Source organism: Mandrillus leucophaeus, unplaced genomic scaffold, assembly GCF_000951045.1.
Source record: "Mandrillus leucophaeus isolate KB7577 unplaced genomic scaffold, Mleu.le_1.0 Scaffold158, whole genome shotgun sequence".
Classification (NCBI taxonomy): Eukaryota; Metazoa; Chordata; class Mammalia; order Primates; family Cercopithecidae; genus Mandrillus; species Mandrillus leucophaeus.
The window spans coordinates 2,018,207-2,029,159 of NW_012101565.1; the positions used below are offsets into that span (position 1 = coordinate 2,018,207).

Consider the following 10,953-nt stretch of genomic DNA (forward strand, 5'->3'; position numbering starts at 1 on the left):
GGGCGGGCGGGTGCTACGTCCACTGCAAGGTCTCTCCTCTCCCCAGATAGCAGAAAAGCTCATCAAGGCCTTTGCTGAGCAGATATTTTACACGGGCTTCATCCACTCGGACCCACACCCTGGCAACGGTAGGAAGTTACCCCGGGGGTGGGGGGTCTCGGGGTGGGCGCGGCGCGACCTAACAGGCTGTATCCCTAGTTCTGGTGCGGAAAGGCCCGGACGGGAAAGCGGAGCTGGTGCTGCTGGACCATGGGCTCTACCAGTTCCTGGAGGAGAAGTGAGCGCGGGCGGGTGGGCGTGGGGCGGGGCAGGCCTCTCCTGCCACAGGGGGCTCATGGCTGCGGGCCCATCCACCCAGGGACCGCGCAGCCTTGTGCCAGCTGTGGCGGGCTATCATCCTGCGGGACGACGCCGCCATGAGGGCGCACGCAGCCGCACTGGGGGTGAAAGGTGAGGGCGTGCGGGGGTGGCCGGGGCACCACAGAAGGGAGGCGGGCGGCGCGGAGCCCAGCTCAAAGCCTCCTCCCTCCTCAGACTACCTCCTGTTCTCCGAGATGCTCATGCAGCGCCCCGTGCGCCTGGGGCAGCTGTGGGGCTCACACCTACTGAGCCGCGAGGAGGCAGCCTACATGGTGGACATGGCTCGCGAGCACTTCGAGGCCATCATGGCGGTGCTCAGGGCGCTGCCACGACCCATGCTGCTAGTACTGCGCAACATCAACACCGTGCGCGCTATCAACGTGGCCCTTGGCGCCCCCGTGGACCGCTACTTCCTTATGGCTAAGAGGTCGGTGGCCCGAGCAGGCGCCCGCGGTGGGGCTGGTGTGGGGCTGATGCGGCGCTAATGCGGGTGTGTGCAGGGCTGTCCGCGGCTGGAGCCGCCTGGTGGGCGCCACGTACCGGGGTGTCTACGGCACCAGTCTCCTGCGCCATGCCAAGGTTGTCTGGGAGATGCTCAAGTTTGAAGTGGCGCTCAGGTGAGCAGCTGCGGGGCAGGTGGATGGCGGGGGCCTGCTTCCCACCCACCTGTGATCCACCTCCCCACCCACCTGTGACCTGACCCGCACAGGCTGGAGACCTTGGCCATGCGGCTGACTGCCCTCCTGGCTCGTGCTCTGGTGCGCCTGAGCCTCGTGCCCCCAGCGGAGGAGCTCTACCAGTACCTGGAGACCTAGGGTGCGCGGCCCGACGACCACGTCAGCCGCCTGGGGCCTGCGGGGCCCTTTACGCCTTGAGCCGACGGAGGTGGCGGGGCTGAAGGTGTGGACACCCCGAGCCCCGTGGGCACTTGCACTGGGGGGCTGTGACCGCAGCTGGGCCAGGAGGCCGTGTAATGACCACACACAGTCCTCTCAAACAAAAATATTTTTCCTTGTGTTTTATACAAAAATGGGGGTGGGAGGTAGTGCGGTGGTGCTGGTGGCAACGGCATCCACAGGGCTAGAAGTGGGCGGTGACGCGGTCCGTCTCCAGCAAGTCGTCCAGGATCTGCAGGGGACAGACGGCTGGATGGGTGGGTGGGGACCTGCACGGAGGGGCGGGCGCAGACCGGGGCGCGCACTCACTATGTCGGGCGTGGTGCCGATCTTCTTCGCTAGCTCGCTGCGCTCCATGGTGCTCAGGTACAGGTAGCGGTTGAGCAGCTCGCCATCCAGCACGTTGCGCACAGCATTCTGGAGGGTGCGGCGGTCCACGTGCAGCATCCTGGGGCGTGCAGGCAGGGGCGTCAGGGCAGGCTGGGGTGTCGGGGCAGGCTGGGGTGGAGGGGGCGCTGTACAGGGGCGGGGCCGGGGCTCACCGGAAGGCACGGGGGTTGAGGCCGGCGTGGTGCGGAAGCATGGTGGTCAGCGCGTTCTGCAGCATCAGCAGCCGCCGGTACGTCTTCTCCTGCATGGGCAGCAGCAGCCCGATACCACCGTCCAGGGTGGCTGGCGGTGGGGAGGGTTTCGGTGTGAGCCAGGCCAACCCTAGGGCCCCCCACCCAGACACACCTGCCCCCCACACTCACCAAACCACGTGATATGCTTATTCTCCCACACGACCGACTTTTTGCTGAGCCCTTCGGTGGCCCCCCGGCATGGGGTCCTCCAGAACGTGTTCACGTGGGCGCCCACGTGGAAGTCTGCCCTGCGCAGTAGGCGCATGCCCCCAAAACTCTCCTTGGCTAGACCAGAAAGGCCTTGGGTCACTATCAGCCCAGACCCAGCCCAGGCAGAGGGGGTGGAGGAAGCACTCACCTTCAGGCAAGTACATGTACACCATGAGGTTGCGGTCACGGTCAGACACTGGGGAGCAGAGGCCCAGGGTCAGCCCCGGCCACCCCCAGAGCCTCAGCTCCCCAGGGCCCTGCCCACATACCCAGAAAACCCAGCTGGGCGTTGTCCACCATGAAGTCCACGCTGTACACCTCCAGGGGCTTGGCATCCTGGGGGCGGGAAGGGGTGTCAGAGGTGCCTTGGGTGGGTACCCACCCAGACACGGGCACCGTGGCCACAGGCGTACCCGCGACACCAGGCTCAGTGTCTTGCTCTCCTCCTGGTAGCGCAGCAGCGAAATGCTCTTCATGACGTCGGCTGCCAAGATGAAGTTCTTGACGCTGATCATCTGGTGGATGTACAGCTGCGTGTCGATGAAGGCCATGCCTGTCAGCTCACTGGCCCGCAGGCTCCACAGGAAAATCTGGGGGCGGAGGGAAGGCTGAGCAGGGGCAGAGGCTGAGCTAGGTGGGAGTGAGGCAGGGGGCACACGCCAGGTGGGACTGGCACACCTTCTGGCCGATGGCTGACACCAGGTGGCCGTTGCAGTGGCAAAGGGCAGTCACAGGCCCCTTCTGCTCCTTCTCGTAAAGGACTTTGAACTTGTTCTTGGTCAAGGGCTGGCCAGGCTCAGGTACCACCTCAATCACATCCATGATCAAGATCTGGAGGGCATGGGGATGGTGTGGGAATGGCATAGGGGCTGCCAGGGGCTGCCTGCTCCCGCCCCCGCCCACTGGCCCCTTACCCGTCCTCGGCACGTGACCTCCTCCCCCTGCATGAGGCAGGTCCCGGCGGCCACGTAGCCTTTGAGGCCTGACACAGTCTCCTCGCTGCGCAGCGACACTGTCTTCATGCAGGTCACATGCTCCCACTCCTGCAGCTCGATCCTGTGGGGGCCGGGGCCTCAGGATGCTGCCCCGGGGCCTTGGGTAGCCCCCACCCTGGCCCAGCCTCACCTGGCATTGGGAATAGCCTCCCAGCTGACTGGGGAGATGAGCTGGATGGAGAAGGCCTCCTGCTGGGGGTGGATGTACCGCTCATCTGTGAGGACCAAGGGTGACAGTCAGGGTGGGGCTTCCCCAAGATGGGGCTGAGGATGGGGGAGCGTGGTGTGGGCGTCACCACCTCTCTCGATGGTCTCAAACTCCTTCTCCTCGCCAGTCATGCGTGGGATGCGGGCACACGGCGTGTTGGTGCTGGTGGCTACAGCATACACCTGTGGGTTAGTGGTGGGGGTCACACACCAGTGGTCAGGCCCAGAAGGTCCCTGGTGGGGGTGGGGGCGGGGGTGGGGGGCAGACCTTGGACTCCACATGGTAAGCCACATAGTGGGCCGTGCAGCGCAGCGGGATCTTCCTGACAGGCCATGGGGCATCATAGGACAGATAGGCAGGCAGGACACTGATCCTCAGCTCGCCCTGGGGTGGAGGCACAGGGTCAGGGGATCCAGGGCTAGCCAAGGGCAGGGGCAGGTGGGCCCAGGCCGCCAAGAACCCTGGGATGTTGCCCTCAGCTCTTTGGGAGCAGGGGTGGGTGAGGGGCAACTGTGTCCACGAACGTCCCGGAATGGGCTGCTGCTCAGCCTCTGGGGCTCCTGTCCATTTTCCCAGGCTCAGCTAGGGCTAGGGATGTTGGCCACAGGGGAGGGGAAAGCTAGGCCAGGAGGGCACTGGAGGCTGCAGATAAAAGGTCCACAGACTGTCATGCTGGGGACTGAAAAGCAGGCAGCGGGAGCCAGGGCTGCCCTCTTTCACGGACAGTCCTGAGTCCTCAGGTGCCTGGGAAGCACTCACCGCATCCCAGTCAGGGCCTCAAGCGACCTGGAGTGTTGTGGTGGCTTAAATGGGGAACCAGGATCAGAAGGCATGTGCACCCTCCCAAAGTCACAGAAGAGCCAAGGGGCAGAGCTAGCGCTCAAGTCAGCTCTCCTGAGAACTGCAGAGGCCGGGCCCTGTGAGGGCTTGCCCAGCTAGCCAGCAGAGCAGTGGTGGGGACCCCAGGGGCTGCAGCCCCAACTCGAACCACCCCTTTCCAGACCTTTGGCGCACCAAGCCCCAGGTTCCACCTCCTCGGCCTCAACCCCATTGCCCTCTGGACACTCCTTCCTGGTCCTCAAGTTGGAGCCAATGGTCCCTTCTCCTGTTCCCTCCCCCTCAGCCCCGAGCTGGGGCAGCATCAGCCAGTGCTGCTGGGAACTGGCCAGGCCCCACCTGTCTGTTGAAGTACAGGAAGCCGCGGGGACAGTTGACATTGTGGAATGGAGCGAAAGAGTCGACGGGGCCATCGATGGCCATGGGGTGCAGCCGCAGAGCCCCTCGGCCAGTCACCAGCAGCCAGTGAGGGGAGGGGCCGCAGATGAACACCTGGGGGCAGGCACTGTCAGGATGCTGTGGATAAGGCCATATCTCTCTTCTACCATAGTCCCCTGCAAAGGCGCTGGCCTACCCCTGAGTAGCCATAAATATCCTCGAAGTAGCGGAAACGCGCCACGCGGCCCCGGGCCCCGGCCCCCTCCTCCGTGCCGCCACCTTCTGCTTTCTTCTTGGATGGCTTTGGCTTCTTCTCACGGAAGTTGATATTGTGAGGGACCTGGGGGGGAAACCATGCAGGTCCTCCAGGGGCTCCCGGTCTGAAACCCATCCCTTCTGCCACACCCACCCCACGCCCCTGCAGTCCAGCCACCGGCACCTTCTTAAAGCGGACTTTGAGATTGCCCTGGCCGAGCTGAGAGTCGTGGGGAAAGGCCTCGTAGATGAGCAGCTCCTGGTCCACATGCACCTGGCAGGGTGAGGGGGGACCGTGGGAAGGGGCGGGGCCGGGCAGGGCCATGGGAAGATGGGATGGGCCATGGGAAGAGGTGGGCTGTGGGTAAGGGCAGGGCTGTGGGGAAGATAGGGCGGAGCCATGGGAAGGGGCAGGGCCGTGGGGAAGACGGAAAGGGGACGCCAGGTCAGGCGTTCTCACCAGCAGGTAGGGCCTGCTCTGACGGCTGCCCAGTGCCACCAGCAGCACCTCCTTGACGAGGGGCAGCTCCCCCTGGCGTGTGGCCTCCTCCCTGCGGGCCTCGCCCTGTGTCGTGGGCTGTCCAAAGGAGCTGTCCACGAGGACCCGCTGCCCCACAGGGAAGTTCTTCACCAGGAACACCAGCCGCCAGTCGGGGAGCTGGTAGATCTGCGGGGTGGGCAGCAGTCAGTGGAGGCAGGCGGGCGGAGCCGGCTGGGCCACAGCGCAGGGCACCACCTACCTCCATGGTGCCATTCTCCCGCACCAGCAGGCACCAGTGGGTGGGCTCTGCCCGGAAGGGTGCAGGGTCCCGGTCAGCAGGGGGTTGGCTGCTTCTTCGGGCCTCCTCCTTGCTGGGGCTGAAGAGGGAGCCTGAATCCCCATACAGCATCTCCTCCTCGTCATCCACGGTGGGGCTGGGGGCCAGCAGAGGGTCACAGGCAGCCTGCCAGCCACAGGGACCCAAGCCCCTACCTGTGCCCCCGGCCCCCACGCACCTAGTCTCCGAGCCCAGGCCCTCGGCCTCCGAGCCGATGCGGCCTCCCAGCTCATCACGGGCCCCGCCCAGGCGGCTCTCAGTGGTGAACATGCCGCTGAGGTCTCGGTACAGGCACAGCGTGATGACCTTGGACTGCTGTGGGGAGAGGGGTGGGCTCAGCGGTGGACAGGGGGCGGGGACGGGTGGACGCTGGAAATGAGGGGCCTACATGGTGCAAGGGAGGCTTGTGCAGCGCCAGGCGGTGGTGGCGGCCACCGTAGGAGTCACTCTTCAGCAGGAACATGGTGACGTGGCCCTCGGCACTCATGATGACCACATAGGGGTCGGCCACGGCGCACTGCACGATGGGGGCGCCCAGGTCCACAGGGATGAAGTGCAGCTGATTCACTGTGGGCATGGGGCAGTCAGCACGTGCCTCCCCAAGGCTCACCCCCTGCCCCACCCCCCACCATCCCCACCCACCTACCTCCTTCCAGCAGGCGGATGCCCAGCGGTGACACTTGGACAATGTAGCGGTTGTCCCCGATGTTCCCAGCAAAGACCGTGGGGCCCTGCGTGGCAAAGCCACTGGTGTCCAGCTCCATGATCTCCTGACCCGTCTGCAGAATCTGCGGGCAACAGCTGTGAGGGAGGCACCCCCGGAAAGGGACCCCAGCCCCACGTCCCAGGCTTTGCCCCTTACCATGGTTGAGTCTTCCCGGCTCAGAATCAGGAATCCATGTCTACGGCCGTCATCGTCTGCTTCCGGGCTTCTGGCTTCCTGCTCTGTGCCCTCCCCCTTGGGATTGTCCTCCTGTCAGCGCCAAAGGGGAGCAGGCTGGGAGCCACAGTCCAGTGAGGGCAGGCACGCAGGTGCGACCTGGGCCCCCCCAGTCCACAGGAAGGCAGTGTCGGTCCCATCCCAGAGCCTCCCTGCAGCGGGCTCACACCTACCTCTTCCTTACGCACTGGGGCAATGACTGTCCACATGTCGTAGCAGCCGGGAAGCTCAAAGGTTGTCACCACCTGGGGCCGGATGCTCTTCTAGAATGGTGATGGGGTGGGGGTGTGATGGGGGTGTGAGCCCACCCAGGTCCCACCAGGAGGCGCCCGCCCCTACCTGCCCACACACCTGCAGCACTGACAAAGCCCCGTTCTTCCCGTGGCCAGAGCAAACCACGATCTCCAGGTCCGGCTCAGGACTGTTCTGAAACTGCACAGGACTCAGGAGTGAGGACTATGCCCTCCACCCCCACTCACACTCCAGCTCCTGCCCACAGCCCTGACCACGACCCTGGGCACCTCTTCAGAGAGGAAGGCAGGCTCGCCCATGGCAGCGTTGGCACACGGTCCGATGTTAAGGATGCTGTCACACACCTGCGGCACAGCGAAAGTCAGGGGCCGCTGGGGGCACTGGCTGGGATGGGGGCCCTGCTGCCTCAATCTCACCTCAAAGGAGTAGGTGGCCAGCTGTGTGCCCGACTGGGCCTCGCTGCCGTACACTTCAATCTCGTCCACCTCATCCTGCGGCACCGATTTACCCCCAGCTGCACACAAAGAGCTCACCTGAGCACAGCCCTGGGTCACCTGGCCCCACTCCTGACCAGCCCTGGCCCGGCCCTCACCTGACCAGCTGGCCGTCGCGTCCACTCGCTTCTTTTTTGAGGGAGGCTCTTCCTGTGAGGCAGGAGGGGCGCTGAGTGGCATGCCACGGCACTGCCCACATGAAGGGTGGTGGCCCAATGGGCCTAGGAAACCCACCTTGTCAGCAGCCTCACGGACAGCACTGGCCGGGGGCTCCTGCAGCTTCTCTGTGTACTTGAGGAGGAGGGAGTTGCCCAGGCGAGAACCCAGGAACAGGTACCCGGGCTCCATGGTGACCATCTGAGGGAGGGCAGGTGGGTGAGGGCGGCACTGGGCCTGGACCCAGAGCCAACCCCCAGTCCCAACTCACGCTGGTGGTGAGGACGCTGGCGGCCGCCTTGTCAAAGTGGAATGCTCGGACACTGCGCATGCCGTCGGTGATGAGGGTCAGCACGTAGCTGGGGCAGGGAGAATTCTGAGTCGGGGACGGGGACCCTGGGGGAGTGAAGGGGGCCAGGAGACCCTAGGGGACTTGGGGGGATGGTAAGGGCAGAGTTCATGGGCGGGGGAGGGGCTCACATCTCGCCGCCCTTGAGGGAGATGACCATCTTGTCGTAGGAGATGAAGGTGGCCTGCGCGCAGTCCAGGGTGATTCGCACACCCTCCTGGGTGCCTGTGGGGTGGGTGGTCAGGCCGACTGGGCAGGCCCAAGCCATCCCTGCCCCACCCCAGCCACCCCACACTCACGTAGCGGGAAAGCTGTGGTGCCTGTGGTGAGGCTGTTGAGAGCCACACCGTATGGGGGAACGCTCTGGTTCAGGTACAACAGCGAGTTGACGGCAAAGACCACCACCCCACCTGGAGGTGAACACAGGCTGGTGGGCAGGCCCAGCGCTCCCGCCACACACCCCCGTCCACTCCAGGATACTCACCTATGGGCTTGGGCACAGCCAGAGCCTGGGTGCAGTCAAAGGGCAGGCTGGTGAGGGACCAGATGACGGGGTGCACCTTCTGCGTGATGTTCAGTGAGATGGCCACGATGGAGCACGTATCCTGCCGCACAGCCACGCGCCTGGGGATGCCAGTGAGTCAGCCAAGGGCCTTACCTCCCTGCAGAGATCCCGGCCCCGCTCCTCACTGAGCAAGCCCCCTCCCCAGGCCCCGCCCCAAGCCCCACCCACACCCCATAATCCCTGCTCCAAACCCCACAAACCCCACCCGTGCCCCATGAGCCCCGCCCCAGGCAGAGGCAGCCGGGGGACCCACAGCACAGAGGGGCCTCTTTAGGGGGCTCACCCAGGCCAGGTCTGGTTGGGCTCGAACAGGATGAGCAGGGTGGGCTCATAGTAGCCATGCAAGAACTGTAGGTCGATGATGTTGAGCAGCTTCTCGTCTAGGGCCCGGACATCGATGATGTAGCTGGGCAGGAAGCTGGACCTCTGCCTGGGGGGCCAAGGGCTTCAGCAGGAGAGGAGGGGGTGCGGGGAGGGGAGCTTGGGCTCCGGGGCCCCCTACCCGAGCACCACAGCCTGCCTCAGCTGGCACTCACCCCTCACCCACGAGCCCCTCGTGCTCCTCGGCCAGGCTCTCCCTGCGGAAGGGCAGGACCACCAGTCGCGTGCCGTAGACAAGCATGGCTGCGCAGCGCCCATCGGGGTCCACCCGCACTCGTGGCGTGTGTACGTTCTGCACAAACCCGTCCTGGGGGCAGAGGGGGCATCGGCCAGGCCCAGCATAGGAGACCCCAAGGGAAGCACTTGGGGCAATAGAACCCAGCTGCAGGGGGAGGGAGGGTGGCTGGGCTGGGGCCTGGGTCAGGGCGTGAGCATGGCCCTACCCGAAGCTCAGGCTCCTCAAAGTAGTGCAGCGACAGGGTCTTCAGGTCATGGGTGCCCGGGTCGTATTCCACCACAGACAGCTGGGGTCAGAGGGCACAGCCGTGGCTGCCGACTGCCTGTCCTGACAGTGTCACCCCCAGCAACCAACAGCTGTGCCCAGGCCCACTCCACCAGGCCCTAGCACCCACTCCCACGCCTTGGCCAGGCCCACCCCGCCAAGCCTACCACTCACCTTGGCATCCTTGAAGCTTAGGAGCAGGGCATCCCGCTTGGCTCCTGCCAGCTGCACGCTGGCCATGGACATGACGTTGCCAAAGAAAGAGAAGGAGGCAGCAAGCTCGAGCTTCTCCCGGTGGGCCTTCCCCTCTAGGGGAGACGCCAGGGCTCAGGGTCAGGGCCCAGCCATGCCTGGCACCCGCACTGGCACCCACAGGGCCTTCCCCTCTAGGGGAGACGCCAGGGCTCAGGGTTAGGGCCCAGCCATGCCTGGCACCCGCACTGGCACCCACAGGGCCTTCCCCTCTAGGGGAGACGCCAGGGCTCAGGGTCAGGGCCCAGCCATGCCTGGCACCCGCACTGGCACCCACAGGGCCTTCCCCTCTAGGGGAGACGCCAGGGCTCAGGGTCAGGGCCCAGCCATGCCTGGCACCCGCACTGGCACCCACAGGGCCTTCCCCTCTAGGGGAGACGCCAGGGCTCAGGGTTAGGGCCCAGCCATGCCTGGCACCCACACTGGCACCCGCACAGCCCCAGGCCACCCCACCACACTTACCTGCGCTCCTGTCATTCTTGGTCAGAGCCTGGAGTGGGGAGAGAGGGCAGTGAGGGGCTACATCTGGCAGCTCACCTCATCCAGGGAATGAGAAAAAACCACCACGGCTGGCCCCTGCCTCCTGGGAGCTCTGCCCAAACCCTCTCTGCAGCAGGGAGGGAGGGAGGGAGCAGACCAGGGGCTTCTAGAGACAGCTGTGCACACCCCCCCCCAGGGACCCCCGTTCATGCTCTCATGCCCACGGCGCAGCCCTGGCACAGGCCCCTCCCCAGGAAGCCCCTACCTCACAGCTCCCTAGCAGCCCAGAAATCCCTACCTCACGGCTCCCTAGCAGCCCAGAAATCCCTACCTCACAGCTCCCTAGCAGCCCAGAAATCCCTACCTCACGGCTCCCTAGCAGCCCAGAAACCCCTACCTCACGGCTCCCTAGCAGCCCGGAAACCCCCACCTCACGGCTCCCTAACAGCCCAGAAACCCCTACCTCACGGCTCCCTAGCAGCCAGGCCCTGTGAGGCAAGTACTCAGGGTCAGAGTGCACTGTCTCTGCATCTGCACACCCCCAAACCTGCCTGGTTGCACACTCACAGCAGCCCAGCACCGGCCCCTGGGTCCGAATGTCACAGGATAGGAAGCCAGAGCCAAGGGGTACCTGTAGCTACTGATCCTTGTGCCTGTTAGAGAGGAGGAAGCCCTGAGCTATCCTGACACCTTGGGCTCCCTCAGGCTGCCTCTCTACCTCCTCCCTTTTCACTGCTGTCCCAGAATAAGAGGCTGTGTCTTCTTTGCTAAGCAGCTAGTTTAGTTAGCATACTTATATACCATTGCCTCAAGGCAAGGAAAAAGTGGGTTTTTTTATTTGTTTGTTTGTTTTTGAGATGGAGTCTCACTCTGTTACCCGGGCTGGAGTGCAATGGCATGGCACAATCTTGGCTCACTGCAACCTCTGCCTCTTGGGTTCAAGTGATTCTCCTGCCTCAGCCTCCTGAGTAGCTGGGATTACAGGCGCCTGCCACCATGCCC

The 10,953-nt window shown here is 64.7% G+C and overlaps 2 protein-coding genes across 2 annotated transcripts in view; one reads left to right on the plus strand and one right to left on the minus strand.

Moving 5' to 3' along the window:
* ADCK5 (aarF domain containing kinase 5) overlaps positions 1-1,356 on the plus strand; it is a 17,436-nt gene extending 16,080 nt beyond the window's left edge. The window contains exons 10-15 of the mRNA XM_011975699.1: positions 47-128; positions 199-277; positions 359-450; positions 535-787; positions 861-977; positions 1,070-1,356. Of these exons, the coding sequence (XP_011831089.1) occupies positions 47-128; positions 199-277; positions 359-450; positions 535-787; positions 861-977; positions 1,070-1,175 (729 nt within the window). The 3' untranslated portion in view covers positions 1,176-1,356. The remainder of the gene's footprint in view (positions 1-46; positions 129-198; positions 278-358; positions 451-534; positions 788-860; positions 978-1,069) is intronic.
* Positions 1,353-10,953, minus strand: part of CPSF1 (cleavage and polyadenylation specific factor 1, 160kDa) — a 21,950-nt gene continuing 12,349 nt past the window's right edge. Inside the window, exons 3-37 of the mRNA XM_011975698.1 lie at positions 9,394-9,527; positions 9,161-9,241; positions 8,873-9,024; positions 8,620-8,766; positions 8,256-8,395; positions 8,071-8,181; positions 7,903-7,996; positions 7,694-7,781; positions 7,501-7,623; positions 7,365-7,416; positions 7,189-7,286; positions 7,042-7,116; positions 6,872-6,952; positions 6,694-6,783; positions 6,443-6,553; positions 6,227-6,368; positions 5,969-6,147; positions 5,759-5,895; positions 5,503-5,677; positions 5,223-5,429; positions 4,947-5,036; positions 4,704-4,847; positions 4,469-4,621; positions 3,560-3,676; positions 3,384-3,474; positions 3,215-3,299; positions 3,004-3,145; positions 2,768-2,920; positions 2,503-2,679; positions 2,359-2,425; positions 2,238-2,285; positions 2,009-2,164; positions 1,799-1,928; positions 1,566-1,704; positions 1,353-1,488 (exon numbers count right to left, since the gene is read on the minus strand). Of these exons, the coding sequence (XP_011831088.1) occupies positions 1,441-1,488; positions 1,566-1,704; positions 1,799-1,928; positions 2,009-2,164; positions 2,238-2,285; positions 2,359-2,425; positions 2,503-2,679; positions 2,768-2,920; positions 3,004-3,145; positions 3,215-3,299; positions 3,384-3,474; positions 3,560-3,676; positions 4,469-4,621; positions 4,704-4,847; positions 4,947-5,036; positions 5,223-5,429; positions 5,503-5,677; positions 5,759-5,895; positions 5,969-6,147; positions 6,227-6,368; positions 6,443-6,553; positions 6,694-6,783; positions 6,872-6,952; positions 7,042-7,116; positions 7,189-7,286; positions 7,365-7,416; positions 7,501-7,623; positions 7,694-7,781; positions 7,903-7,996; positions 8,071-8,181; positions 8,256-8,395; positions 8,620-8,766; positions 8,873-9,024; positions 9,161-9,241; positions 9,394-9,527 (4,157 nt within the window). The 3' untranslated portion in view covers positions 1,353-1,440. The remainder of the gene's footprint in view (positions 1,489-1,565; positions 1,705-1,798; positions 1,929-2,008; positions 2,165-2,237; positions 2,286-2,358; positions 2,426-2,502; positions 2,680-2,767; positions 2,921-3,003; positions 3,146-3,214; positions 3,300-3,383; positions 3,475-3,559; positions 3,677-4,468; positions 4,622-4,703; positions 4,848-4,946; positions 5,037-5,222; positions 5,430-5,502; positions 5,678-5,758; positions 5,896-5,968; positions 6,148-6,226; positions 6,369-6,442; positions 6,554-6,693; positions 6,784-6,871; positions 6,953-7,041; positions 7,117-7,188; positions 7,287-7,364; positions 7,417-7,500; positions 7,624-7,693; positions 7,782-7,902; positions 7,997-8,070; positions 8,182-8,255; positions 8,396-8,619; positions 8,767-8,872; positions 9,025-9,160; positions 9,242-9,393; positions 9,528-10,953) is intronic.